The 26,643-nt window shown below is 44.0% G+C and overlaps 1 protein-coding gene across 2 annotated transcripts in view; it reads left to right on the top strand.

Moving 5' to 3' along the window:
* Positions 1 to 26,643, top strand: part of P2RX4 (purinergic receptor P2X 4) — a 122,653-nt gene that overhangs the window by 13,678 nt on the left and 82,332 nt on the right. Inside the window, exons 2-3 of one of the 2 annotated variants that reach the window (XM_069755370.1) lie at positions 8,136 to 8,283; positions 13,224 to 13,323. In XM_069755370.1, coding sequence (XP_069611471.1) covers positions 8,255 to 8,283; positions 13,224 to 13,323 — 129 coding nt within the window. In that variant the 5' untranslated portion in view covers positions 8,136 to 8,254. The remainder of the gene's footprint in view (positions 1 to 8,135; positions 8,284 to 13,223; positions 13,324 to 26,643) is intronic. The other variant, XM_069755360.1, reaches the window with a different exon arrangement.

The following is a 26,643-nucleotide window of genomic DNA, read 5'->3' on the forward strand; positions in this document are numbered from 1 at the left end:
TTTTGCTATCTTAACGTAATTATTTGCGTACAGTGTTGCACTTTTTTTTACTGTGCTTGACACGATCTAGCTGGGGCTTCTTGTTAGTATCCTGTTTTGTACAATATGGCAATAAGAAAGTGTCTCTCCCAACCTTAAAGGGGTTGTCTGGTCTAAATTGATAAGTCTGCAGGCACTCTGTGTGGCTACAGACTTATGAGTCCTCCCAGCGCACGTACTATGTGTGCTGCAAGGATTCGCCGGGACCGGAGGGTATTTGTGTTATACATACTCCTTACCAGAGCCCGTCTAGTGGGCGTGGCCTAGCTCAATACAAGTGTATGGTGCAAGGCCACGCCCACCCGTTCGTCTCTGGTCAGGAGTATGTATAATGTATAGATGCCCTCCTGTACCGGGCTCAGAAATCGGAGAATCCCCGCATCGATGCGTGCACTGGGGGGATTCATAAGTCTACAAGTCATTCTGTATGACCGCAGACTTAACCCCTCTGTGACCTTAGACGTACTATCCCGTCGAGGTGCCCTGGGCTTATCTGACCCTGGACGGGATAGTACGTCATAGCCGATCGGCCGCGCTCACGGGGGGAGCGCGGCCGATCGCGGCCGGGTGTCAGCTGCTTATCGCAGCTGACATCCGGCACTATGTGCCAGGAGCGGTCACGGACCGCCCCCGGCACATTAACCCCTGGCACACCGCGATCAAAGATGATCGCGATGTGCCGGCGGTGCAGGGAAGCACCGCGCAGGGAGGGGGCTCCCTGCGGGCTTCCCTGAGCCCCCCGCAGCAACGCGATGTGATCGCGTTGCTGCGAGGGTCTCCTCACCTCCCTCCCTGCTCGAGCCCCGGATCCAAGATGGCCGCGGATCCGGGTCCTGCAGGGAGGGAGGTGGCTTCACAGAGCCTGCTCAGAGCAGGCACTGTGAAGCAGCCTGCACTCCTATCAGATCAGTGATCTGACAGAGTGCTGTGCAAACTGTCAGATCACTGATCTGTGATGTCCCCCCCTGGGACAAAGTAAAAAAGTAAAAAAAAAATTTTCCAAATGTGTAAAAAAAAAATAAAAAAAAAAAAAATTCCAAAATAATGAAAAAAAAAAAAAAAAATATTATTCCCATAAATACATTTCTTCATCTAAATAAAAAAAAAACCAATAAAAGTACACATATTTAGTATCGCCGCCTCCGTAACGACCCGACCTATAAAACTGTCCCACTAGTTAACCCCTTCAGTAAACACCGTAAGAAAAAAAAAAAAAAAAAACGAGGCAAAAAACAACGCTTTATTATCATACCGCCGAACAAAAAGTGGAATAACACGCGATCAAAAGGACAGATATAAATAACCATGGTACCGCTGAAAGCGTCATATTGTCCCGCAGAAAAAGAGCCGCCATACAGCATCATCAGCAAAAAAATACAAAAAGTTATAGTCCTGAGAATAAAGCGATGCAAAAATAATTATTTTTTCTGTAAAATAGTTTTTATCGTATAAAAGCACCAAACCATAAAAAAATGATATAAATGAGGTATCGCTGTAATCGTACTGACCCGAAGAATAAAACTGCTTTATCAATTTTACCAAACGCGGAACGGTATAAACGCCTCCCCCAATAGAAATTCATGAATAGCTGGCTTTTGGTCATTCTTCCTCACAAAAATCGGAATAAAAAGCGATCAAAAAATGTCACGTGCCCAAAAATGTTTTCAATAAAAACGTCAACTCGTCCCGCAAAAAACAAGACCTCACATGACTCTGTGGACCAAAATATGGAAAAATTATAGCTCTCAAAATGTGGTATTGCAAAAAATATTTTTTGCAATAAAAAGGGTCTTTCAGTGTGTGACGGCTGCCAATCATAAAAATCCGCTAAAAAACTCGCTATAAAAGTAAATCAAACCCCCCTTCATCACCCCCTTAGTTAGGGAAAAATAAAAAAAAATGTATTTATTTCCATTTTCCCATTAGGGCTAGGGCTAGGGCTAGGGCTAGGGTTAGGGCTAGGGTTAGGGCTAGGGTTAGGGCTAGGGTTAGGGCTAGGGTTAGGGCTAGGGTTAGGGCTAGGGTTAGGGCTAGGGTTAGGGCTAGGGTTAGGGCTAGGGTTAGGGCTAGGGTTAGGGTTAGGGTTGGGGCTACAGTTAGGGTTGGGGCTAAAGTTAGGGTTAGGGTTTAGATTACATTTACAGTTGGGAATAGGGTTGGGATTAGGGTTAGGGGTGTGTCAGGGTTAGAGGTGTGGTTAGGGTTACCGTTGGAATTAGGGTTAGGGGGTGTGTTTAGATTAGGGTTTCAGTTATAATTGGGGGGTTTCCACTGTTTCGGCACATCAGGGGCTCTCCAAACACGACATGGCGTCCGATCTCAATTCCAGCCAATTCTGCGTTGAAAAAGTAAAACAGTGCTCCTTCCCTTCCGAGCTCTCCTGTGTGCCCAAACAGGGGTTTACCCCAACATATGGGGTATCAGCGTACTCAGGACAAATTGGACAACAACATTTAGGGTCCAATTTCTCCTGCTAACCTTGGAAAAATACAAAACTGGGGGCTAAAATATAATTTTTGTGGAAAAAAAAATATTTTTTATTTGCATGGCTCTGCGTTATAAACTGTAGTGAAATACTTGGGGGTTCAAAGCTCTCACAACACATCAAGATGAGTTCCTTAGGGGGTCTACTTTCCAAAATGGTGTCACTTGTGGGGGGTTTCTACTGTTTAGGTACATTAGGGGCTCTGCAAACGCAATGTGACGCCTGCAGACCATTCCATCTAAGTCTGCATTCCAAATGGCGCTCCTTCCCTTCCGAACCCTCCCATGCGCCCAAACGGTGGTTCCCCCCCACATATGGGGTATCAGCGTACTCAGGACAAATTGGACAACAACTTTTGGGGTCCAATTTCTCCTGTTACCCTAGGGAAAATACAAAACTGGGGGCTAAAAAATAATTTGTGTGGGAAAAAAATTTTGTTTTATTTTTATGGCTCTGCATTATAAACTTCTGTGAAGCCCTTGGTGGGTCAAAGTGCTCACCACACATCCAGATAAGTTCCTTAGGGGGTCTACTTTCCAAAATGGTGTCACTTGTGGGGGGTTTCAATGTTTAGGCACATCAGTGGCTCTCCAAACGCAACATGGCGTCCCATCTCAATTCCTGTCAATTTTGCATTGAAAAGTCAAATAGCGCTCCTTCCCTTCCGAGCTCTCCCATGCGCCCAAACAGTGGTTTACTGCCACATATGGGGTATCAGCGTACTTAGGACAAATTGGACAACAACTTTTGAGGTCCAATTTCTTCTCTTACCCTTGGAAAAATAAAAAATTGGGGGCAAAAATATAATTTTTGTGAAAAAATATGATTTTTTATTTTTACGGTTCTGCATTATAAACTTCTGTGAAGCACTTGGTGGGTCAAAGTGCTCACCACACATCCAGATAAGTTCCTTAGGGGGTCTACTTTCCAAAATGGTGTCACTTGTGGGGGGTTTCAATGTTTAGGCACATCAGTGGCTCTCCAAACGCAACATGGCGTCCCATCTCAATTCCTGTCAATTTTGCATTGAAAAGTCAAATAGCGCTCCTTCCCTTCCGAGCTCTCCCATGCGCCCAAACAGTGGTTTACTGCCACATATGGGGTATCAGCGTACTCAGGACAAATTGGACAACAACTTTTTGGGTCCAATTTCTCCTGTTACCCTTGGTAAAATAAAACAAATTAGAGCTGAAGTAAATTTTTTGTGTAAAAAAGTTAAATGTTCATTTTTATTTAAACATTCCAAAAATTCCTATTAAACACCTGAAGGGTTAATAAACTTCTTGAATGTGGTTTTGAGCACCTTGAGGGGTGCAGTTTTTAGAATGGTGTCACACTTGGGCATTTTCTATCATATAGACCCCTCAAAATGACTTCAAATGAGACGTGGTCCCTAAAAAAAAATGGTGTTGTAAAAATGAGAAATTGCTGGTCAACTTTTAACCCTTATAACTCCCTAACAAAAAAAAAATTGGTTCCAAAATTATGCTGATGTAAAGGAGACATGTGGGAAATGTTACTTATTAAGTATTTTGTGTGACATATCTCTGTGATTTAATTGCATAAATATTCAAAGTTTGAAAATTGCGAAATTTTCAAAATTTTCGCCAAATTTCCGTTTTTTTCACAAATAAACGCAGGTACTATCAAAGAAATTTTACCACTATCATGAAGTACAATATGTCACGAGAAAACAATGTCAGAATCACCAGAATCCGTTGAAGCGTTTCGGAGTTATAACCTCATAAAGGGACAGTGGTCAGAATTGTAAAAATTGGCCTGGTCATTAACGTGCAAACCACCCTTGGGGGTAAAGGGGTTAAAGGGAAGGTGCCATCAAAAAAAATTTTTTTTTTTCAGAAATTGTAAAAATGTAAAGAATTAATGATTACATTTTCTTAAAAAATATTATCATTTGTTTATAATTTAGTAAAATATGAAAAATAATTTGAAAAGTTTTGGAATTTCCACTTTTCAACACTAGGGGGAGCAGCTGCTGAAATTTCAGAAAAACCTAGTGTACAAATAGCTCACATTACAGCACTGCAGTAATTATGGGCGGAGTCTGCTGACGTGTGTGATGTCTCCTCTCCTCCCCTTCTGGGTGTTTGCTAAGGGATTAGAGAGGATGATATTCAGGAACCCAGTGAGCAGCCATTTTGTTGGTGACTGCAGAGTATGGCTGCCGTCACACTATCAGTATTTGGTCAGTATTTTACCTCAGTATTTGTAAGCCAAAACCGGGAGAGGAACAATTATAGGAAAAGTATAATAGAAACATGTCACCACTTCTGCATTTATCACCCACTCCTGGTTTTGGCTTACAAATACTGAGGTAAAATACTGACCAAATACTGCTAGTGGACAGCAGCCTTAGGCTACTTTCACTAGCGTTGTTGGCTGTACATTGCAATGCGTCATTCAGGAGAAAAAACGCATCCTGCAAAGTTGTCTGCAGGATGCGTTTTTTCCCCATAGACTAACATTACCAACGCATTGCGACGTATTGCCACACGTCGTAACTGTCGTGCGACGGTTGCGTCATGTTTTGGTGGACCGCCGCCACAAAAAAAGTTACGTGTAACGTTTGTGCATCGAGTCCACCATTTTCGACCGCACATGCACGGCCGAAACTCCGCCCCATCCTCCCCAGACCTTACAATGGGGCAGCGGAAGCGTCGTAAGACTGCTTCCGCTGCCCACGTCGGACATTTCTTTCACAGCATGCGTCGGTACGACGCACTGCGACGGGCCCGTACCGATGCTAGTGTGAAAGCAGCCTTATACTGACAAGTAGACAGTCACCGAGGATGGAAGGCAGCAAGGATTCTGGGAGATATGTGGTGGAGGGAGCAGGGTGACTGCAGCACAGAGTATTTCAGGAGAGCAGTGTGCTGGTCTATGGGGACCCCCTGTTCGGTGTGCGGAGCAGCCAGGGATTGTACATAGAGCGCTGTCTTTTATACTCATGGATGGACCGTCTGCTTCACAGAAATCCAGGAAACATTTCTGCGGATTGATGGCCTGTTCTGATCCAGACTTTGCATGCAGACCCCATTCCCCTCCTCAGATCCTGTCTTCCCCATCCTGTCCTGGCAATGTGTGAAAGCGAGGCGACAAGCGCAGTCAGGGTGACGCTGGGAAGGAAATGTAGCCATATAGTAACAATAAAAATGAGACGCTTCTCTTCAGCTGCCTCACCAGCCTTCCCCTGACTACACCTAACTGGAGGTCATGCTGCCCCCTCTATTACCCCAGACCCGCGTGCAGGTGCTCAGCCAGAACCACCATAGAATGGGTCCGCTTTCTGAAGATAATACTGCCATAGTGTTCTCACATAATACCACCATATAGATCACACACAATACTATCAAATAGATCACACAATACTGTCATACAGTTCTCATATAATACCACCATATAGATCACACATAATACCGCCAGTGTCCTCACATACCGCCATATAGATCACACATAATACCGCCAGTGTTCTCACATACCGCCATATAGATCACACATAATACTGCCATAGTGTTCTCACATAATACCGTCATATAGATCACACATAATACCGCCAGTGTTCTCACATACCACCATATAGATCACACATAATACTGCCAGTGTTCTCACATAATACCGCCATATAGATCACACATAATACCGCCAGTGTTCTCACATACCGCCATATAGATCACACATAATGCTGCCAGTGTTCTCACATAATGCCGCCATATAGATCACACACAATACCACCATATAATTCTCACAATACTGATCAAGCATAATACCACCATACAGATCACATAATACCGTCATATAGATCTCACATAATGCCATAATACAGCATGACGCCCGCAGCTCCTGTTATCGCACGCATTGAGTTGTGTGTGCAATGGGGAAAGAAATGCAGGGGGGAGAGGAGTGCATAGGAGAGGATTAGATACACGGTTCACCAGACAGTATCACACGAGAGGATTAGATACACGGCTCAGCAGACAGTATCACACAGGAGAGGATTAGATACACGGCTCAGCATAATATCACACAGTATAGGATTAGATGCATGGCTCAGCATAGTATCACACATGAGAGGATTAGATACACGGGCCAGAAGACAGTATTACACAGGATTAGATACACAGGTCAGCACAGGATAGGATTAGATACACGGCTCAGCAGACACTATCACACAGGAGAGGATTAGATACATGGCTCAGCACAGTATAGTGAGAGATGCACGGTCTGATGTCCTGTGAGGAGCTGCAGTGAGAGGTCGAGCAGCACAGAGAGTCTCCCCCATCCTCCCTGTGTTACCTCTCTGCAGCTCCTGAAAGAGGACATCAGACTGCAGCATTCCTTCACCCTCTCTAGTGATTCTAGAGATTACAGCCACACACCAGGCAGCAGAGGACAGGGAATGGCCGCTGACAGTGTGAGGGGAGACAGATGTAGCTGCCCCTCCAACAGCGCAGCTCTCAGTCACAGTGGAGCTCACAGGTACACTCCACTGTAGGCTGAAGCAAGATGGCGCCGATCTCCTGCCTCTGCTGTGATGTGGAGACAGCCCAGGGGGCGTGGCCACATCAGAGCAGAGAAGCTTATAATGCATTGCTAGCTATGGGGTCTGCTCCCGACTGCAGATGTCTATGTCCAGGGCAGCCGTATTTGCAGACTGTAAGTGTCGTGCAGCTACACTTACAGTCCTGCAAATGAAAATGGCGGCGCCCAGTGGCAGAAAAAAAATGAATAAAAAGAAACAATAAATACTATGCACTTGAAAATAACTTATAAAAATAAGGAATTAAAGAGTTTTTTTTTTTTTTTTTTTTTTACAATATTAAAACGCGGACCTTCCCTTGAGTGTAAGAAAACATTTCAAATTTAAAGTCTCCATTGCTGATGTCCTCCATTCTGTTGCCTTTCTGTCAGATCAGTGTCTTGTTTTCTTCTTCCCCAAATTGGCCACCATAGAGGCATGGGGAGCATTGTGGGCTAGTGTGAGGTCTGTGGTCTTCTCTGCCTTTGCATTGGGGTCTTATGGACCAATGTAGATAGCGATTGTACTGTGTCCATTCTGCAGCTGAGCAATGGCAGGGTAGGCATGGTGTACACTTTCCACGGTGCTTCCTATGCTTATGTGGGAGCCATTTTTGGAGAAGAAGAAAACAAGGCACTAATCTGACAGATTTAGGTGGAAGGGAGCACATGTATGGTGGCTATACATTGACTATAGGTTTGTACATATAATGTGAGGGGTGTTTGAGTCGTTTAAAAAACAATTACCATAAGCAATATTAAAAAGTCTGAACCGAAAGTCTGAAAAACTACGATACAGTCCTGGATCTATTGTAGAACGAACTCGATATGCCCATAAAGGGATCCACTAAGATATTCTTAACTTTTGTAGAACAAAATAATGTATTAATATTATGTAGCGTCATCATATTCCACAGCATTTTAGACATTGTCATGAAGCATGATTAATTTCCTATTACAAAGAGAATGTGACATTCCCCTCCTCCATTACAGCTTTGGTATAAATGTTAGGGATAAGTTAGTCCAGTGTTATCATTTTAAAGCAATCCCTGCTCCATTGTTTCTTCATTTGCAGATGGGTGTTTGTCTGGGAGAAAGGCTACCAGGAGTTTGACACTGTAGTCAGCTCCGTCACCTCTAAAGTGAAAGGAGTGGCGGCAACAAACACGTCCGACCTCGACTTCAGGATCTGGGATGTTGCTGATTACATTATACCTGCTCAGGTGAGTTTTGTACAGCATGAAATGAAAATGGCGTAGATCTGACTTCTAAAAATGTTCCACCAAAGTGCTAAATGTTTCAGGTGAGAATTTAAAAAAAAAAAAAAAAAATGTATACAAGATGCATTTTGTGTTTTTAGGTACAGATTTACTGATCTGTCGTGTAAGGTCTAGGTCAAAGCACGCCTGAGACGCCATGGTTTGGAGTTCTGTAGAGTTCTCTGATCTATTTACATGGCGGCACGAGTGCAAGGTCCCTGTACACACTAGTTGGCCATCAGGTTTTGGCTGAAGTGGCCTGCATTCTGCTGTGTATAGGAGGCTATGGACTCCCCTCAGGGGTGATGGGGATTGAGCAATTTAAATTAAAACGCCAATTCCTTTTATTCTACAGGTAGATAAGCCGGTGACAAGTGTTTGGCAGTGGCCTTCTCCACTTTTAGCAGAAAAATGCTAAAGGGTTGTAAGTTATTATATGATTAGTCATAAGCCGGAAGCGTCTTAAGGTACCTTCACACTAAACGACGCTGCAGCGATCCAGACAACGATCCGGATCGCTGCAGCGTCGCTGTTTGGTCGCTGGAGAGCTGTCACACAGACAGCTCTCCAGCGACCAACGATGCCGGTAACCAGGGTAAACATCGGGTTACTAAGCGCAGGGCCGCGCTTAGTAACCCGATGTTTACCCTGGTTACCATCCTAAAAGTAAAAAAAACACAAACGCTTCATACTTACCTTTCGCTGTCTGTCCCAGGCGCTCTGCTTCTCTGTACTGGCTGTGAGTACAGCGGCCGGAAAGCAGAGCGGTGACGTCACCGCTCTGCTTTACGGCCGCTGTGCTCACAGTGAGTGCAGGAAAGCACAGCGCCGGAGGACAGACAGCGGAAGGTAAGTATGAAGCGTTTGTGTTTTTTTTACTTTTAGGATGGTAACCAGGGTAAACATCGGGTTACTAAGCGCGGCCCTGCGCTTAGTAACCCGATGTTTACCCTAGTTACCAGTGAAGACATCGCTGAATCGGTGTCACACACGCCGATTCAGCGATGTCAGCGGGAGAGCCAGCAACCAAATAAAGTTCTGGCCCTCTAGCCCCGACCAACGACATCACAGCAGGATTCTGATCGCTGCTGCGTGTCAAACTGAACGATATCGCTAGCCAGGACGCTGCAACGTCACGGATCGCTAGCGATATCGTTTAGTGTGAAGGTACCTTTACAGTGGAAAAAGAAGAAACAACCTCTAGTGAAGCTTGGACCCGGCTTTCCCTGTGTGATACCGTCCGTAAGACTGATATGTATAACCAGGTCACACAAGTCTCACTGCCCAACACCTACTGTGATTAGTCCAGGGGAGGAGGTTAGAATTTTGTGTAAAGGTACCGTCACACTAGACGATATCGCTAGCGATCCGTGACGTTGCAGCGTCCTCGCTAGCGATATCGTCCAGTGTGACAGGCAGCAGCGATCAGGCCCCCTGCTGTGCTGTCGCTGGTCGGGGAAGAAAGTCCAGAACTTTATTTGGTCGCTGGACTCCCCGTAGACATCGCTGAATCGGCGTGTGTGACACCGATTCAGCGATGTCTTCACTGGTAACCAGGGTAAACATCGGGTAACTAAGCGCAGGGCCGCGCTTAGTAACCCGATGTTTACCCTGGTTACCATCCTAAAAGTAAAAAAAACAAACACTACATACTTACCTACCGCTGTCTGTCCTCCAGCGCTGTGCTTCTCTGCTCTCCTCCTGTACTGGCTGTGAGCGTCGGTCAGCCGGAAAGCTGAGCGGTGACGTCACCGCTCTGCTTTCCGGCCGCTGTGCTCACAGCCAGTACAGGAGGAGAGCAGAGCACAGCGCTGGAGGACAGACAGCGGTAGGTAAGTATGTACTGTTTGTTTTTTTAACTTTTAGGATGGTAACCAGGGTAAAAATCGGGTTACTAAGCGCGGCCCTGCGCTTAGTTACCTGATGTTTACCCTGGTTACCGGCATCGTTGGTCGCTGGAGAGCTGTCTGTGTGACAGCTCTCCAGCGACCAAACAGCGACGCTGCAGCGATCCGGATCGTTGTCGGTATCGCTGCAGCGTCGCTAAGTGTGACGGTACCTTTATCTGGAGGAAGTCGGAGAGCAGCCGCAGGTACTCGCTATCTCTGGATGTCTGATTTGTCCAAAGGGGAGAGATTGGCTGCAGGGAGAGCCAGTGCCCACACCAGTGGAGAGCATAGTGGTTATTATTTTCTAAGGAGAAACATAGTGATTGAGAAGGGTTTGTCCGAGTAGTGGACAATCCCTTTAATTCTGCTCAATATTAAAAATATCTGGGACTTTAAAAAAAAAAAAAAAGTTCCCAATAAGGAGCCAGCAGTCAGTCAGCATGACACCAGTAGTCCAATAGTAGAAAAAACACACATCCGCACTGCTCAAAGGTCAAACTCAATGACCGTATTATATTATCGGTCTAGCACCACAGAAAGTGATACTGGCTGTATGAATCCTTTACACCTGAATCAACGGGGTGCTGCTGCCAGAAAAAATATATACAGAATCCAATGGCAAAATAGAAAAAGTAGGCGCGCACTTACCCTGTTGCGGTGAATATCACTTTATTAGGACATATAAACAAACGGATAGCAGGGAGGGATAGAGTCAGCCACGGACAACGATCGTTTCGTGCTCTGCGGCACTTCAACGGGTCCTAACGCTGAGTGGAACAGGAAGGAGTTTTATAGACCCATCCGGATCCCAAACTCCTCCCCCTGGACTCCAAACATAAACAGTGTTACATTTAAAACAAAATGATGTTAAAAACAACAATGATAAAATAGCACATGCTGAGAACTACAAATAAACTGAATATAGCTTTTAGAAACAAAGATTGAGACACTTTTATAAGAAAACCGACATGTCGACTTTGTCATTCAAACCAGATGGTCCTGCTGCGTCTGCGCGCAGGATCCATCTGGCTTCCCTGCGCAGCAGGAGGCGGCACACATCCCCTCCTCCCTCAGGCAACGAAACCCGCTCCAAACCCGCAAAACTCAGTACTTGGGCATCTCCTGCATGGTAAGTGTGTAGATGGTCTATTAACCTCGGAGCTCCTTTCCCTGTTCTAATGGAATAAAAATGCTCCCTAATCCGAACAAATAGCAGGCGAAATGTTTTGCCAATGTAGAAGCGTCTACAAGGACAAAAAAGAACGTAGACGACATGGGTAGTCCTGCAAGAAATAAAGTCCCGTACAGTATGCTGGATATGACCTACTCTAATTCTATTACCTGTATGATGGTACTTGCAGAAATTGCAACCCCCACATGTGAAGTTGCCTTTAGGGATACTATCCGTGAGCCAATTATTTTTGGTAGTAACAAAGCGGTTGCGGACTATGCTGTCTCTAATGTTTCTACTGCGAAGGCTAGCGAAGAGAGGTCCCCTATCTATTATTTCTTTAAGGTCGGTATCTTGTCGTAAAATACACCAATTTTTACGTATGACAGTTCTGATGTGGTTGTCAAGAGGGCCAAATTTAAAACTAAAGACAAACTTTTTTTCTTCTTTTTGTCTTTTTTTAGAGGTGGTGGAAACATCCGTGGCTGCTGCTTTATCGTAGGCAGTTTTTAAAATGGACGGGGGGTACCCACGTTTCTTAAATCTTCCAATCAAATCGACTGACTGCTGCGCAAAACCTGCAGGATCACTATTGATTCTCTTAACCCTAAGAAGTTGACTATAGGGCAGAGATCCCTTCATGTATGGCGGATGAGCACTGTTATAATGTAATAAAGAATTACATGCCGATGGTTTACGATGTACTCTAGTGGAGATCCCCCCGTCTTTAATGTGTAACTGGACATCCAAAAAGACCAAATTGGTACCTCCAAATTGCGAGGTAAACCCCATGTTCATGGTATTGGATGTCCCCAGGTACCTCACGAACTCCGTGAAGGCATCCTGGTGCCCATCCCACACCATGAACATGTCATCGACATGCCTAGCATATAGCTTGATATGTCGAAGAAATGGGTTTTTGTTGGAATAAATATATTCCTCCTCAAACCTCGCAAGAAAAAGGTTTGCCAGGGTACATGCGACGGGGGTACCCATAGCGGTACCCACCGTCTGCAGGTACCACTGGCCATCAAAAGAAAAAGCATTGTGTTCTAAAATGAACAAGAGTCCATCACAAATGAACTCCACAGTGTCATGACCAGTGGGAGTATTCTCCAAAATGCTTCTAATCGTTTCCACCCCCAACTTTTGTGGAATACGTGTATAAAGACTTTCGACATCGATCGAAGTCAAAGCATATGACTCCTGCCATTCAAAATCCTTAATCACATTCAGAAAGTCTCCCGTGTCTTTAATAAATGAAGGGACATCCAATAGCAGGGGGCGCAGCAGCCAGTCGATGTAAGAGGAGAGAGGCTCAGTTAAAGAACCAACCCCTGACACTATGGGACGGCCAGGGGGGGCTTCCACTGATTTGTGTAATTTCGGTATGTGATACCAATGTGGGCGTCTCGGAAAGTCCGGTAATAGCTTTTCAGCCTGTTTACAAGAAAACTCCTTTTTATCCACAAAATTTCTTAGCAAAGAACGCAAAAGATTTTTAAATTTTACCGTAGGGTCCCCCTTAAGCTTCAAATATGTTGTATCATCTGACAACTGTCTCAATGCCTCTGTTTTGTAGTATTCTCTTGTAAGCAGCACCACGTTGCCACCTTTATCCGCACTGCGGACGACCACATCAGACCAGCCCTGTATTTCACCTAAAGCTTGTTTTTCCTTTAAAAGAAGGTTTTCTATGGGCTTTTCATAAATTAAAGCCTCCATGTCTTTTAAAACCTGCGATTGAAAAAAGTCTACAAGATTGCCTGGGGCTACTGGGGGCATGTAGGTAGAGTAATTGCACCTTTCACTGGAGGTAATAAATCTATCTTTATGACTTACAGAAACCGGTGTAATACTCATAGAATCCAGAAGGTCACAGGTCTCCTCCCGCACATCACCAAATGGGTCCTCTGTAACAAAAAAGCCCACGGGACCCACATGGTAAGGTGACTCACCTGGGAACACTTCACAGGGGGTCGCATGATTATTAACTGCAGAAAACGACTTAAACAAATGAATCTTGCGAACCGCCTTGAAAAGGTCGATTTTAAAATCTACCAGATTGAATGGTTCTGCTATACAAAAATTTAATCCTTTGGACAAAACCGACAGATGTGCTTCACTCAAGGTTCATGGGGTTAAATTAACAACCGCTAATTCGTTGGTCGCCACGAAACTTGTCGCCTTTTCTTTGGATTTTCTTCTGCCATTTCTCCTACCCCCTCGGCGCGTCCTGCGTCTAAAGGGGAAACACCTGAGATAGATGCTGGTGGCAAAGGCGTTTGACTTTTAGATGTACAAGGATCTTCTGTAGCACTTGAGTCTGAGTCTGTTGTAAGGTAATCTTTTTTATTTTTGTTCTTTTTAAACAGGGACTTGTTACGTCCTTGTCCCTTGTTCTGATTCCATTTGTTGCGGGATCTACGATGACCTTCTGATAGGCTGCCTTTATTCCAAGTAAAAATTCTGTCTGTTTCAAAATCAATTTTGTCCCTTATAAATTTGTCTTTTTTCCTTTGCTTTATCTCATTTTGCAGAATAACCAGTTTTGTGTCAAGTTTTTTGTCAATAGTTGACCATTGTGTATCAGACAACCTGGTTCTCAATTCTTCTTTAGTTTTAGTAAGTTCGGCTTTAGTGGCTTCATAATTAATAATGTTTTGCTTCAACACGAGGCGGAGTAATTCCTGAGAGCATTGTAGTAAAATTTTCTCCCACTCTTTAATGAAGGATACATTATCTTTATATTGAGCCATTTCTTTTGACACGCAGTCCTCGCGGTACTCGACCGCACTCCATGTAGGACTTCAAAGAATTATTTGTCCAAAACAAATTTACCTCTCTTTTTGCGGCCATAAATAGTTTGTGTTCCAGCGTCTTCGTTCTAACGACACCAGTAGTCCCACCCTGTCAACAGGAAGAGGAACTATTGCTCTGTTGACAAGAAGTAGCTTAATCTCTGGCAGGATCGGTCAATGACCGGCGCTGGTTACAACAGACAGGTATAAGCAATAAAGTTTATTCCTTACCGACATCTGCTGCACATGTATGGCGCAATTAGGTAGCGGGTGTATGCAGCTGTTCACAACTTGAGCCCACCCCATACCCAGCAGGTGATGGCTGTGTGTTACAGCCAAGACCTGCCTCTAAAGGTACCGTCACATTTAGCGACGCTCCAGTGATATAAATGATCCGACCTAAACTAGATCGCTGGAGCGTCGCTGTTAGGTCGCTGTAGAGATGTCAAACACGGCAACAGCTGAACGATGCAGGAGCGATCCAGTGACGTACTTATCGTTCTCGCTGGTTGTTAGCTCCATGTAAAACATTGCTGGCATCGTTGCTTTTGCTGTCAAACATGACGAATCACACCGACCTGACGACCAAATAAAGTTATGGACTTTCAGCTACGACCAGCGATGTCACAGCAGGATCCTGATCGCTGCTGCGTGTCAAACACAACGAGATCGCTAACCAGGACGCTGCAACGTCACGGATCGTTGTCGTTCTCGTTGGTAAGTTGCTCAGTGTGAAGGTACCTTAACAGCCACGGGTGAAGTGGAGCTCTGTCCGCGACTGGTAACCTTTTAAATGCCACTGTCATGCCCATCACGTTATTATGGGATGCCCATGGGTTGCTATGACAGTTGAGGTTTTACTGAAGAACTCCATGCCATTCATTATTGCACGCTCTTGAAATCCAGACTGTGGTCGGGCTTCAAATGAGACTGTGATTTTTAATATATGCAGCAATACTTTGATATTGATGCAGATAGCATAGGCAATCAGACGATCACGGGTTCGGGTCCCCTGAGGGGACGAATAAGTACAGTGATAATTTTTTTTTTTTTTTACACTTATCAAAGAAAAAAATAAGTTAAAATTCCCCCCATTAACCCCTTCGCGACATGCGCCGTACTAGTACTGCGCTGCCGGCACTGCATTAGTGCCAGCAGCAGTACTAGTACGGCGCACCGATCACCGCGGTCTCGCGCTGAGCGCCGCGGTGATCGGGTGCGGGGGTCAGCTGTATATGACAGCTGACACCCCGCAGCAATGCCCACGATCGGCGCTATCGCCGATCGCGGGCATTTAACCCCTCTGATGCCGCTGTCAGTAGTGACAGCGGCATAGAGGGGGCTCGCGCAGGGACGGGGGCTCCCTGCGCTCTCCCACCGGAGCAACGCAATGAGATCGCGTTGCTCCGGTGACCCAGAAGGAGTCCCCGGATCCAAGATGGCCGCCGGACTCCTTCCGGGTCATGAAGTGACCTGGCTAGCCGGCGCCTGCTGAGAGCAGGCGCTGGAAGCCAGCTAAACTGCATGTCAGATCGTTGATCTGACAGTGTGCTATGCACAGTGTCAGATCAACGATCTGATCTAATACAGAGATGTCCCACCCTGGGACAATGTTAGAAAGTAAAAAAAAAAAAAGAATGTGTAAAAAAAAAAAAAAATTAAAAAAAATCCCCAAATAATAAAAAAAAAAAAACATTTCCCAATAAATCCATTTATTTATGTAAAAAAAAAAAAACAATAAATGTACACATATTTGGTATCGCCGCGTCCGTAACGACCCGCTCTATAAAACTATCCCACTAGTTAACCCCTTCAGTGAACACCGCAAAAAAAAAAAAAAAAAAAAAAGGCAAAAAACGCTTTATCATACAGGCGAACAAAAAGTGGAATAACACGCGATCAAAACGACGGATATAAATACCCATGATACCGCTGAAAATGTCATCTTGTCCCGCAAAAAAAAAGCCGCCATACAGCATCATCAGCAGAAAAATAAAAGTTATAGCTCTCAGAATAATGCGATGCAAAAACAATTATTTTTTTATATAAAATAGTTTTTATTGTGTAAAAGCGCCAAAACATAAAAAAAATTTACATAAATGAGGTATCGCTGTAATCGTACTGACCCGAAGAATAAAACTGCTTTATCCATTTTACCACACGTGGAACGGTATAAACGCCCCCCCTAAAAGAAATTCAGGAATTGCTGGTTTTTGTTCATTCCGCCTCCCAAAAATCGGAATAAAAAGCGATCAAAAAATGTCATCTGCCCGAAAATGTTACCAATAAAAACGTCAACTCGTCCCGCAAAAAACAAGACCTCATATGACTCTGTGGGCCAAAATATGGATAAATTATAGCTCTCAAAATGTGGTGATGCAAAAACTATTTTTTGCAATAAAAAGCGTCTTTTAGTGTGTGACAGCTGCCAATCATAAAAATCCGCCAAAAAAACGCTATAAAAGTAAATCAAACCCCCCTTCATCACCCCCTTAGTTAGGGAAAAATAATAAAATGTAAAAAAATGTATTTATTTCCATTTTCCGGTTAGGGCTAGGGTTAGGGTTGGGGTTAGGGTTTCAGTTATAATTGGGGGTTTCCACTGTTTAGGCACATCAGGGGCTCTCCAAACGCGACATGGCGTCCGATCTCAATTCCAGCCAATTCTGCTTTGAAAAAGTAAAACAGGGCTCCTTCCCTTCCGAGTTCTCCTGTGTGCCCAAACAGTGGTTCCCCCCCACATGTGGGGTATCAGCGTACTCAGGACAAATTGGACAATAACATTTGTGGTCCAATTTCTCCTGTTACCCTTGGGAAAAAAAAAATTGCGGGCTAAAACATCATTTTGTGGAAAGAAATAATGATTTTTTAATTTTCACAATGCTACATTCTAAACTTTAGTGAAACAATTGGGGTTAAAAGTGCTCACCACACAACTAGATAAGTTCCTTAGGGGGTCTTCTTTCCAAAATGGGGTCACTTGTGGGGGGTTTCCACTGTTAAGGCACGTCAGGGGCTCTCCAAATGCGACATGGCGTCCGATCTCAATTCCAGCCAATTTTGCATTGAAAAGTCAAATGGCACTCCTTCCCTTCCGAGCTCTGCCATGCGCTCAAACAGTGGTTTATCCCCATATATGAAGTATCGACGTACTCAGGACAAATTGCACAACAACTTTTGGGGTCCAATTTATCCTTTTACCCTTGGGAAAATAAAAAATTTGGGGCAAAAAGATCATTTTTTGTGAAAATTAATAAAAAAATTTTTTTTACGGCTCTATATTATAAACTTCTGTGAAGCACTTGGAGGTTCAAAGTGCTCACCACACATCTAGATTAGTTCCTTAGGGGGTCTACTTTCCAAAATGGTGTCACTTGTGGGGGTTTCCACTGTTTAGGCACATCAGGGGCTCTCCAATCGTGACATGGGCTCCGATCTCAATTCCAGCAAATCTTGCATTGAAAAGTCAAATGGCGCTCCTTCCCTTCCGAGCTCTGCCATGTGCCCAAACAGTGGTTTACCCCCACATATGGGGTATCGGCGTACTCAGGACAAATTGTACAACGACTTTTGTGGTCCAATTTCTCCTGTTACCCTTGGTAAAATGAAACAAATTGGACCTGAAGTAAAAATTTTTTTAAACATTCAAAAAATTCCTGTGAAGCACCTGAAGGGTTAATAAACTTTTTGAACGTGGTTTTGAGTACCTTGAGGGGTGCAGTTTTTAGAATGGTGTCACTTTTGGGCATTTTCTGTCATATAGACCCCTCAAAGTCACTTCAACTGTGAGGTGGTCCGTAAAAAAATGGTTTTGCAAATTTTGTTGCAAAAATGAGAAATCGCTGGTCAACTTTTAACCCTTATAAAGTCCTAACAAAAAAAAGTTATGTTTCCAAAATTGTGCTGATGTAAAGCAGACATGTGGGAAATGTTGTTTATTAACTATATTATGTGATATAACTCTCTAATTTAAGGGCATAAAAACTGAGTTTGAAAATTGCTAAATTTTCATAATTTCCGACAAATTTTTGTTTTTTTCACAAATAAATGCAAGTCATATCGAAGAAGTTTTACCACTATCACGAAGTACAATATGTCACGAGAAAACAGTGTCAGAATCACCATGATCCGTTGAAGCGTTTCAGAGTTATGACCTCATAAAGTGACAGTGGTCAGAATTGTAAAAATTGGCCCTGTCACTTAGGTGAAAACAGGCTTTGGGGTGAAGGGGTTAAAGAGAGTTCATAAAAAAACCAAAAAACACGTAGTATCACTGTATCCAGGCGAGTCCGGAGTATCAAAATATAAAAATTATTTACCCAATTGGTAAACGCTGTAATCGGTAGAAAATTTAAAACTGCCAAATTGTTTTTTTGGTCTATGCAATACAGCAAAAAATGCTTTAAAAAGCGATCAAAATGGTATCAAGAAAAAGCTTGTCCCGGTGCAAGATTTGGATTTGGGCCCCCCATCCTGATTATATTTTTATATATATTTCCCTCGTCTTGGTATGTGTCCCTTATCCTGGGCCCCATCCTGGTGTATGTCCCCTGTTCTTCCAATATTCTTTAATGTGTAGAAAAAATAAACCATTATACACACCAGGAGTGTACATAGAAGTCATGGGGCCCCATAGCAGAAGTATAATGCACCCCTCAAAGTCTTCTTTTTAGAATAATGCACCCCCATAGTCTTCCCTGTAGTATAGTGCACCCTCCATGGTCCTTCATACAGTATAGTGCACCCCCATAGTCCTCCATATAGTATAATGCGCTCCCAGTAGTCCTCCATATACACTGCTCAAAAAAATAAAGGGAACACTTAAACAACAGAATATAACTTCAAGTAAATATAACTTCAAGTAAATCAAACTTCTGTGAAATCAAACTGTCCACTTAGGAAGCAACACTGTTTGACAATCAATTTCACATGCTATAGTGCAAATGGAATAAACATCAGATGGAAATTATTGGCAATTATCAAGACACACTCAGTAAAGGAGTTGTTCTGCAGGTGAGGACCACAGACCACATCTCAGTACCATTGCTTTCTGGCTGATGTTTTGGTTACTTTTGAATGTTGGTTGTGCTTTCACACTCGTGGTAGCATGAGACGGACTCTTCAACCCACAAAACTGGCTCAGGTAGTCCAGCTCATCCAGGATGGCGAGCTGTGTCAAGAAGGTTTGCTTTGTCTGTCAGCGTGTGGCTGGAGGCGCTACCAGGAGACAGGCCAGTACATCGGGAGACAAATGTGCAAGTGTAACACCCCAGGGTCCTGGTTGTTATAGTGGGTATTGCTTTCCTCGCGGGGAGAGTGATGTCACGCTTGGAAGCGATGAAGGATTCTTCTTATCAGGTAATCACAAGCATACAACATGTTCACACTCCAGGCCAGAAGAGGGAGCTCTGATCCAGCTTATGGGTGATAGATATATATATATTTTATATTTCTGAGGGAAAGGCCGGGTTCAAACATACGCGAGATATGGCCAAGTCTCGCAGGTGAAAACCCAGCTCTGGCACTCCGGAGTGCAGCCGCACAGCAATACATGGAGCTGCACGCTCTGCTCTGGAGTGTCAGCGCCTAGAGCTGGGTTTCACCTGCGAGACTCGGCCATATCTTGCGTATGTGTGATCCCGGCCAAAGTCAGGCAGTCTGTCAGAGAGACAGGGAAGAGAGCAGTCAGACAGTGAGTGTCGGAAGGACTGAAGGGGCCGTGCAGCCAAGAGGTGCTGCAGCTCCTGGAGAGAGAGAATACAGAGAGAGGAACACATTGTAGAGAGTGTGCAGGAGAGCGAGGCAAAGGAGAGGAAAGAACTGGGGAGAATATCTGCGAGTGAGCTACCTCCCTGCAGAGCGCAGATACCGGTAGCCGGAAGACCGAGGTTGTATCAACTCAGAGGCACAGCAGAAACCGACAGGACAGCTGGACTACACGTCACATGTCCGTCTTAACACCCAGGAGACACAGTGGCGCATAGAGCCTGGGTCGTGATAGAGACCCTGTAAAAAGGCTCGAGCCACCTGTCATACGGGTTTGTGTCTTTAAGGAGGACAGAGAGAACTGTGAGGAGCTTGAGAGAAGCCATAGGCAGCAAGGGACTACAGCACCGCGCAAGTAGGAAAGCTTTTAACTGCACCTGGTAAAGGGGACTCTGAACTTGCTTCCAAGCTGGCCGGACCCTGCCTGTACCTGTGATCTGGTGCCCTGGACTGTGGCTGCCTGAAGTCTTCAGTAAACCAGGCAAAGAGACTGCAAACCTGTGTCCTCCTTTTCTTATTGCACCACTCACCATCTCCATCTACACATCGGGAGTCCTGGGGACCCAACTTCACTTGTGGGAAGTGATACCATCTTAGCTGCCATACCATCACCCCAGCGGACCCCTTTAACCCCTTTCTGACATTAGTCGTACTATCCCGTCGAGGTGGGTTGGGCCCGTATGACCACCAACGGGATAGTACTTCATATGCGATCGGCCGCGCTCACGGGGGGAGCGTTACCGATCGTGGCCGGGTGTCAGCTGACATCCGACACTATGCCAGCGGTCCTGGCATATTAACCCCCGGAACACTGCGATCAAACATGATCGCAGCGTTTCGGCGGCATAGGGTAGCATTGCGCAGGGAGGGGGCTCGCTTTACTCCGAGGGTCGTCTACCTCCTTCTCCCTGCAGGCCCCGAATCAAAAATGGCCGCTGGGCTGTTTCGGAGTCCTGCAGTGAGGTGGCTAACAAGCGCCAACTCAGAGCAGGCGCTGGTAAGCCAGGAGCACTGCCTGTTAGATCAGCGATCTGACACTATAGTATGATGTCCCTCCTGGGACAATGTAAAGAAAGTGAAAAAAATATATATTTACATGTGTAAAAAAAATAAATAAAGAAAAAAATATTGTTCCAATAAATACATTTCTTTATCTAAATAATAAAAAAACCGAAAAGTACACATATTTAGTATCGCTGCATCCGTAACGACCCGACCTATAAGACTGTCCCACTAGTTAACCCCTTCAGTGAAGACGTCACAAAAGAGGCAAAAAACATCGCTTTATTATCATACCGCCGAACAAAAAGTGGAATAACACGTGATAAAAAAATATATAAATATCCATGGTACCGCTGAAAACATCATCTTCTCCCTCAAAAACGAGCCGACAGTGTCCTCAGCAAAAAAAAAAAAAGTTATAGTCCTCAGAATAAAGCGATGCAAAAATAATTATTTTTTTTATACAAAATAGTTTTTATCATATAAAAGCACCAAAACATTTAAAAAATGATATAAATGAGGTATCGCTGCGCTGTAATCGTACTGACCCGAAGAATAAAACTGCTTTATCAATTTTACCAAACGGGGAACGGTATAAACGCCCCCCTCCCCAAAAGAAATTCATGAATAGCTGGTTTTTGGTCATTCTGCCTCACAAAAATTGGAATAAAAGCGATCAAAAAATGTCACGTGCCCGAAAATGGTTTCAATAAAAACGTCAACTAGTCCCACAAAAGTCAAGACCTCACATGACTCTGGACCAAAATATGGAAAAATTATAAAATTATAGCTCTCAAAATGTGGAGACACAAAAACTATTTTTTGCAATAAAAAGCGTCTTTTAGTGTGTGACAGCTGTCAATCATAAAAATCCGCTAAAAAAAACGCTATAAAAGTAAATCAAACCCCCCTTCATCACCCCCTTAGTTAGGGAAAAATAATAAAATTTAAAAAATGTATTTATTTCCATTTTCCCATTAGGGTTGGGGCTAGGGTTAGGGTTTGGATTACATTTACGGTTGGGATTAGGGGTGTGGTTAGGGTTACCGTTGGGATTAGGGTTAGAGGTGTGTTTGGTTTAGGGTTTCAGTTAGAATTGGGGGGTTTCCACTGTTTAGGCACATCAGGGGCTCTCCAAATGCGACATGGCGTTCGATCTCCATTTCAGCCAATTCTGCGTTGAAAAAGTAAAACGGTGCTCCTTCCCTTCCGAGCTCTCCCATGCGCCAAAACAGGGGTTTACCCCAACATATGGGGTATCAGCGTGCTCAGGACACATTGGACAACAACTTTTGGGGTCCAATTTCTCCTGTTACCCTTGGGAAAATAAAAAACTGGGGGTTAAAAACAATTTTTTGGGAAGAGATTTTTTATTTTCATAGCTCTGCGTTAACTAGTGAAACACTTGGGGGTTTAAAGTTCTCACAACACATCTAGATACGTTCCTTGGGGGGTCTAGTTTCCAATATGGGGTCACTTGTGGGGGGTTTCTACTGTTTAGGTACATCAAGGACTCTGCAAATGCAACGTGACGCCTGCAGACCAATCCATCTAAGTCTGCATTCCAAACGGCACTCCTTCCCTTCCGAGCTCTGCTGTGCCCCCACACATGAGGTATCAGCGTACTCAGGACAAATTGCACAACAACTTTTGGGGTCCAATTTCTCCTGTTACCCTTGGTAAAATAAAACAAATTGGAGCTGAAGTAAATTTTTTGTGAAAAAATAAAAAAAATAATTAAATTTTCATTTTTATTTAAACATTCCAAAAGTTCCTGTGAAACACCTGAAGGGTTAATAATCTTCTTGAATGTGGTTTTGAGCACCTTGAGGGGTGCAGTTTTTAGAATGTGTCACACTTGGTTATTTTCTATCATATAGACCCCTCAAAGTGACTTCAAATGTGATGTAGTCCCTAAAAAAATAAATAAATGGTGGTGTAAAAATGAGAAATTGCAGGTCAACTTTTCACCCTTATAACTCCCTAATGAAAAAAAATTTTGGTTCCAAAATTGTGCTGATGTAAAGTAGACATGTGGGAAATGTTACTTACTAAGTATTTTGTGTGACATATCTCTGCGATGTAAGGGTATAAAAATTCAAATTTGGAAAATTGCGAAATTTTTGCCATATTTCTGTTTTTTTTTTCACAAATAAACGCAGGTAATATAAAAGAAATTTTACCACTGTCATGAAGTACAATATGTCACGAGAAAACCTTGTCAGAATCACCAGGATCCGTTGAAGCGTTCCAGAGTTATAACCTCATGAAGGGACAGTGGTCAGAATTGTAAAAATTGGCCGGTCATTAACATGCAAACCACCCTTGGGGGTAAAGGGGTTAAGCAGCGTCGGTCACCTCTGACCGAATACCGCAGGTGGCGTCACTAACACAAACTTTATTTAAATCCCTTTTACATGGGCGCCAAGGGCCACGGACCAGGTCGCTGCCGTGACACATCCCTTTAAGTACTGGACCCGGTACCGAGTACCCCATGGCCCTGGCGGGCGTTCCACATGTGTCCGCACAAATGGCTAGAAAATGACTCAATGAGGATGGTCTGAGTGCCCGACGTCCATAGACTGGGGTTGTGCTCACAGCCCAATACCATGCAGGACGCTTGGCATTTGCCTGTACTCTTCACAGATGAAAGCAGGTTCACACTGAGCACAAGTGACAGACGTGACAGAGTCTGGAGATGCTGTGGAGAGCGATCTGCTGCCTGCAACATCCTTCAGCATGACCGGTTTGGCAGTGGGTCAGTAATGGTGTGGGGTGGCATTTCTTTGGAGAGCCGCACAGCCCTCCATGTTCTCGAAAGAGGTAGCCTGACTGCCATTAGGTACCAAGGTGAGATCCTCAGACCCCTTGTGAGACCATATGCTGGTGAGGTTGGCCCTGGGTTCCTCCTAATGCAGGACAATGGCTGGAGTGTGTCAGCAGTTCCTGCAAGCTGATCCCTCGGGAGTCCATCCGCCGCCTCATCAGGAGCATGCCCAGGTGTTGTACAGTAGGGAGGTCATACAGGCATGTGGAGGCCACACACAATACTGAGCATCTTTTACTGTAATTTGATTTTCCACTTTGATTTTGAGTATCATTGCAAATCCAGACCTCCATGGGATAATCATTAATATTTTTACATTGATAATTATGTTTTATTGTTCTGAACACATTCCACTATGCAATGAATACAAATTTGCAACTAGAATATTTCATTCAGAGATATCTAGGATGTGGTATTTTAGTGTTCCCTATATTTTTTGTGTGCAGTGTAGTATAATGCACCCCCCATAGTCCTCCATATAAGATAATGCCGTCCCCCATAGTCCTTCATACAGTACACCGTGTGCAGAATTATTAGGCAAGTTGTATTTTGATCACATGATACTTTTTATACATGTTGTCCTACTCCAAGCTGTTCAGGCTTGAGAGCCAACTACCAATTAAGTAAATCAGGTGATGTGCATCTCTGTAATGAAGGAGGGGTGTTGTCTAATGACCTCAAAACCCTATATAAGGTGTGCTTCATTATTAGGCAACTTCCTTTCCTTTGGCAAAATGGGTCAGAAGAAAGATTTGACTGGCTCTGAAAAGTCCAAAATTGTGAGAGGGATGAAGCAGTCTTGAAATTGCCAAACTTTTGAAACGTGATCACCGAACAAGCGTTTCATGGCAAATAGCCAACAGGGTCGCAAGAAGCGTGTTGGGCAAAAAGGCACAAAATAACTGCCCATGAATTGAGGAAAATCAAGCGTGAAGCTGCCAAGTTGCCATTTGCCACCAGTTTTGCCATATTTCAGAGCTGCAACGTTACTGGAGTAACATAAAGCGCAAGGTGTGCGATATTCAGGGACATGGCCAAGGTAAGGAAGGCTGCAAACGACAACCTTTGAACAAGAAACATAAGATAAAACGTCAAGACTGGGCCAAGACATATCTTAAGACTGACTTTTCAAAGGTTTTATGGACTGATTAAATGAGTGACTCTTGATAGGCGAGATGGATGGGCAAGAGGCTGGATCAGTAAAGGGCAGAGAGCTCCACTCCGACTCAGACGCCAGCAAGGTGGAGGTGGGGTACTGGTATGGGCTGTATCATCAAAGATGAACTTGTGGGACCTTTTCGGGTTGAGGATGGCGTGAAGCTCAACTCCCAGACCTACTACCAGTTTCTGGAAGACCACTTCTTCAAGCAGTGGTACAGGAAGAAGTCGGTATCGTTCAAGAAAAACATGATTTTCATGCAGGACAATGCTCCATCACATGCCTCCAACTACTCCACAGCATGGCTGGCCAGTAAAGGTCTCAAAGAAGAAAAAATGACATGGCCCCTTTGTTCACCTGATCTAAACCCCATAGAGAACCTGTGGTCCCTCATAAAATGTGAGATCTACAGGGAGGGAAAACAGTACACCTCTCGGATCAGTGTCTGGGAGGCTGTGGTGCCTGCTGCACGCAATGTTGGTCGTAAACAGATCAAGCAACTGACAATCTATGGATGGAAGGCTGTTGAGTGTCATCGTAAAGAAAGGAGGCTATATTGTTCACTAATTGTTTGTGGTTTTGTTTTTGCATGTCAGAAATGTTTGTTTTTCTACATTTTGTGCAGTTATATTGGTTTACCTGGTGAAAATAAACAAGTTACATGGGAATAGATTTGTTTTTTATTAAGTTGCCCAATAATTCTGCACAGTAATAGTTACCTGCACAAACAGATATCCTCCTAAGATTGCCAAATCTAAAAAAAAAAAAAAAAAAAAAAACCCACTCCCAACTTCCTAAAATATTAAGCTTTGATATTTGAGTCTTTTGGGTTGATTGAGAACATATTTGTTAATTAGTAATAAAAATAATCCTCTAAAATACAACTTGCCTAATAATTCTGCACACAGTGTATAGTGCACCCCACATAGTCCTCCATATAGTATAATGCGTCCCCCATAGTTCTCCGTATGGTATAATGCACCCCCCATAGTCCTCCATATAAGATAATGTCACCCCTCATTGTCCTTCATACATTATAGTGCACCCCACATAGTCCTCCATATAGTATAATGCGCCCCCATAGTCTTCCCTGTAGTATAATGCACCCTCCATGGTCCTTCATACAGTATAGTACACCCCCATAGTCCTCCATATGGTATAATACGCCCCCCCCCCCATAGTCCTTCATATAGTATAATGCACAGCCGATATCCTTCATATAATATACGGTAATACACAGTCCATTGATATCCGTGTAGTAGTATGGGCACTCACTGATTTAATAAAAAATAAAAAAAATACTCTCCTTTCCTCCGCTTCCACACTGCGCAGCATCCTCTTCTAAAGCCGGCAGCTGATGGCATGCAAGCAACAGGAACACATAATGTCACTGCCATACACTCCCGGTCACATGCACGCCAGCATCAGCTTCTGGCCTCTGAATGGCTGGCGGCATGTATTGCTGCGAACGAACCTAATGGGTCTGTGCGTCACAACACACTTCTGCTTAATGTGTGTCCGAGGACGCACCTCCATCTGAAGTTACGCCCCTGGTTATGGGTCTTTAAAAATGGTGAAAAAAAGGTTTTTCTAAATTGAGAAGAATTGTATTGGCACGTAATCTTTACCACATAGCATCTGCCATAAAACAATTCCCAAAAAGCAATGTCAGAATTGAGTTGTTTGTTTTTTTTTTTTTTTTTTTCCCC

This window comes from Ranitomeya imitator, chromosome 1 (assembly GCF_032444005.1).
Source record: "Ranitomeya imitator isolate aRanImi1 chromosome 1, aRanImi1.pri, whole genome shotgun sequence".
Classification (NCBI taxonomy): Eukaryota; Metazoa; Chordata; class Amphibia; order Anura; family Dendrobatidae; genus Ranitomeya; species Ranitomeya imitator.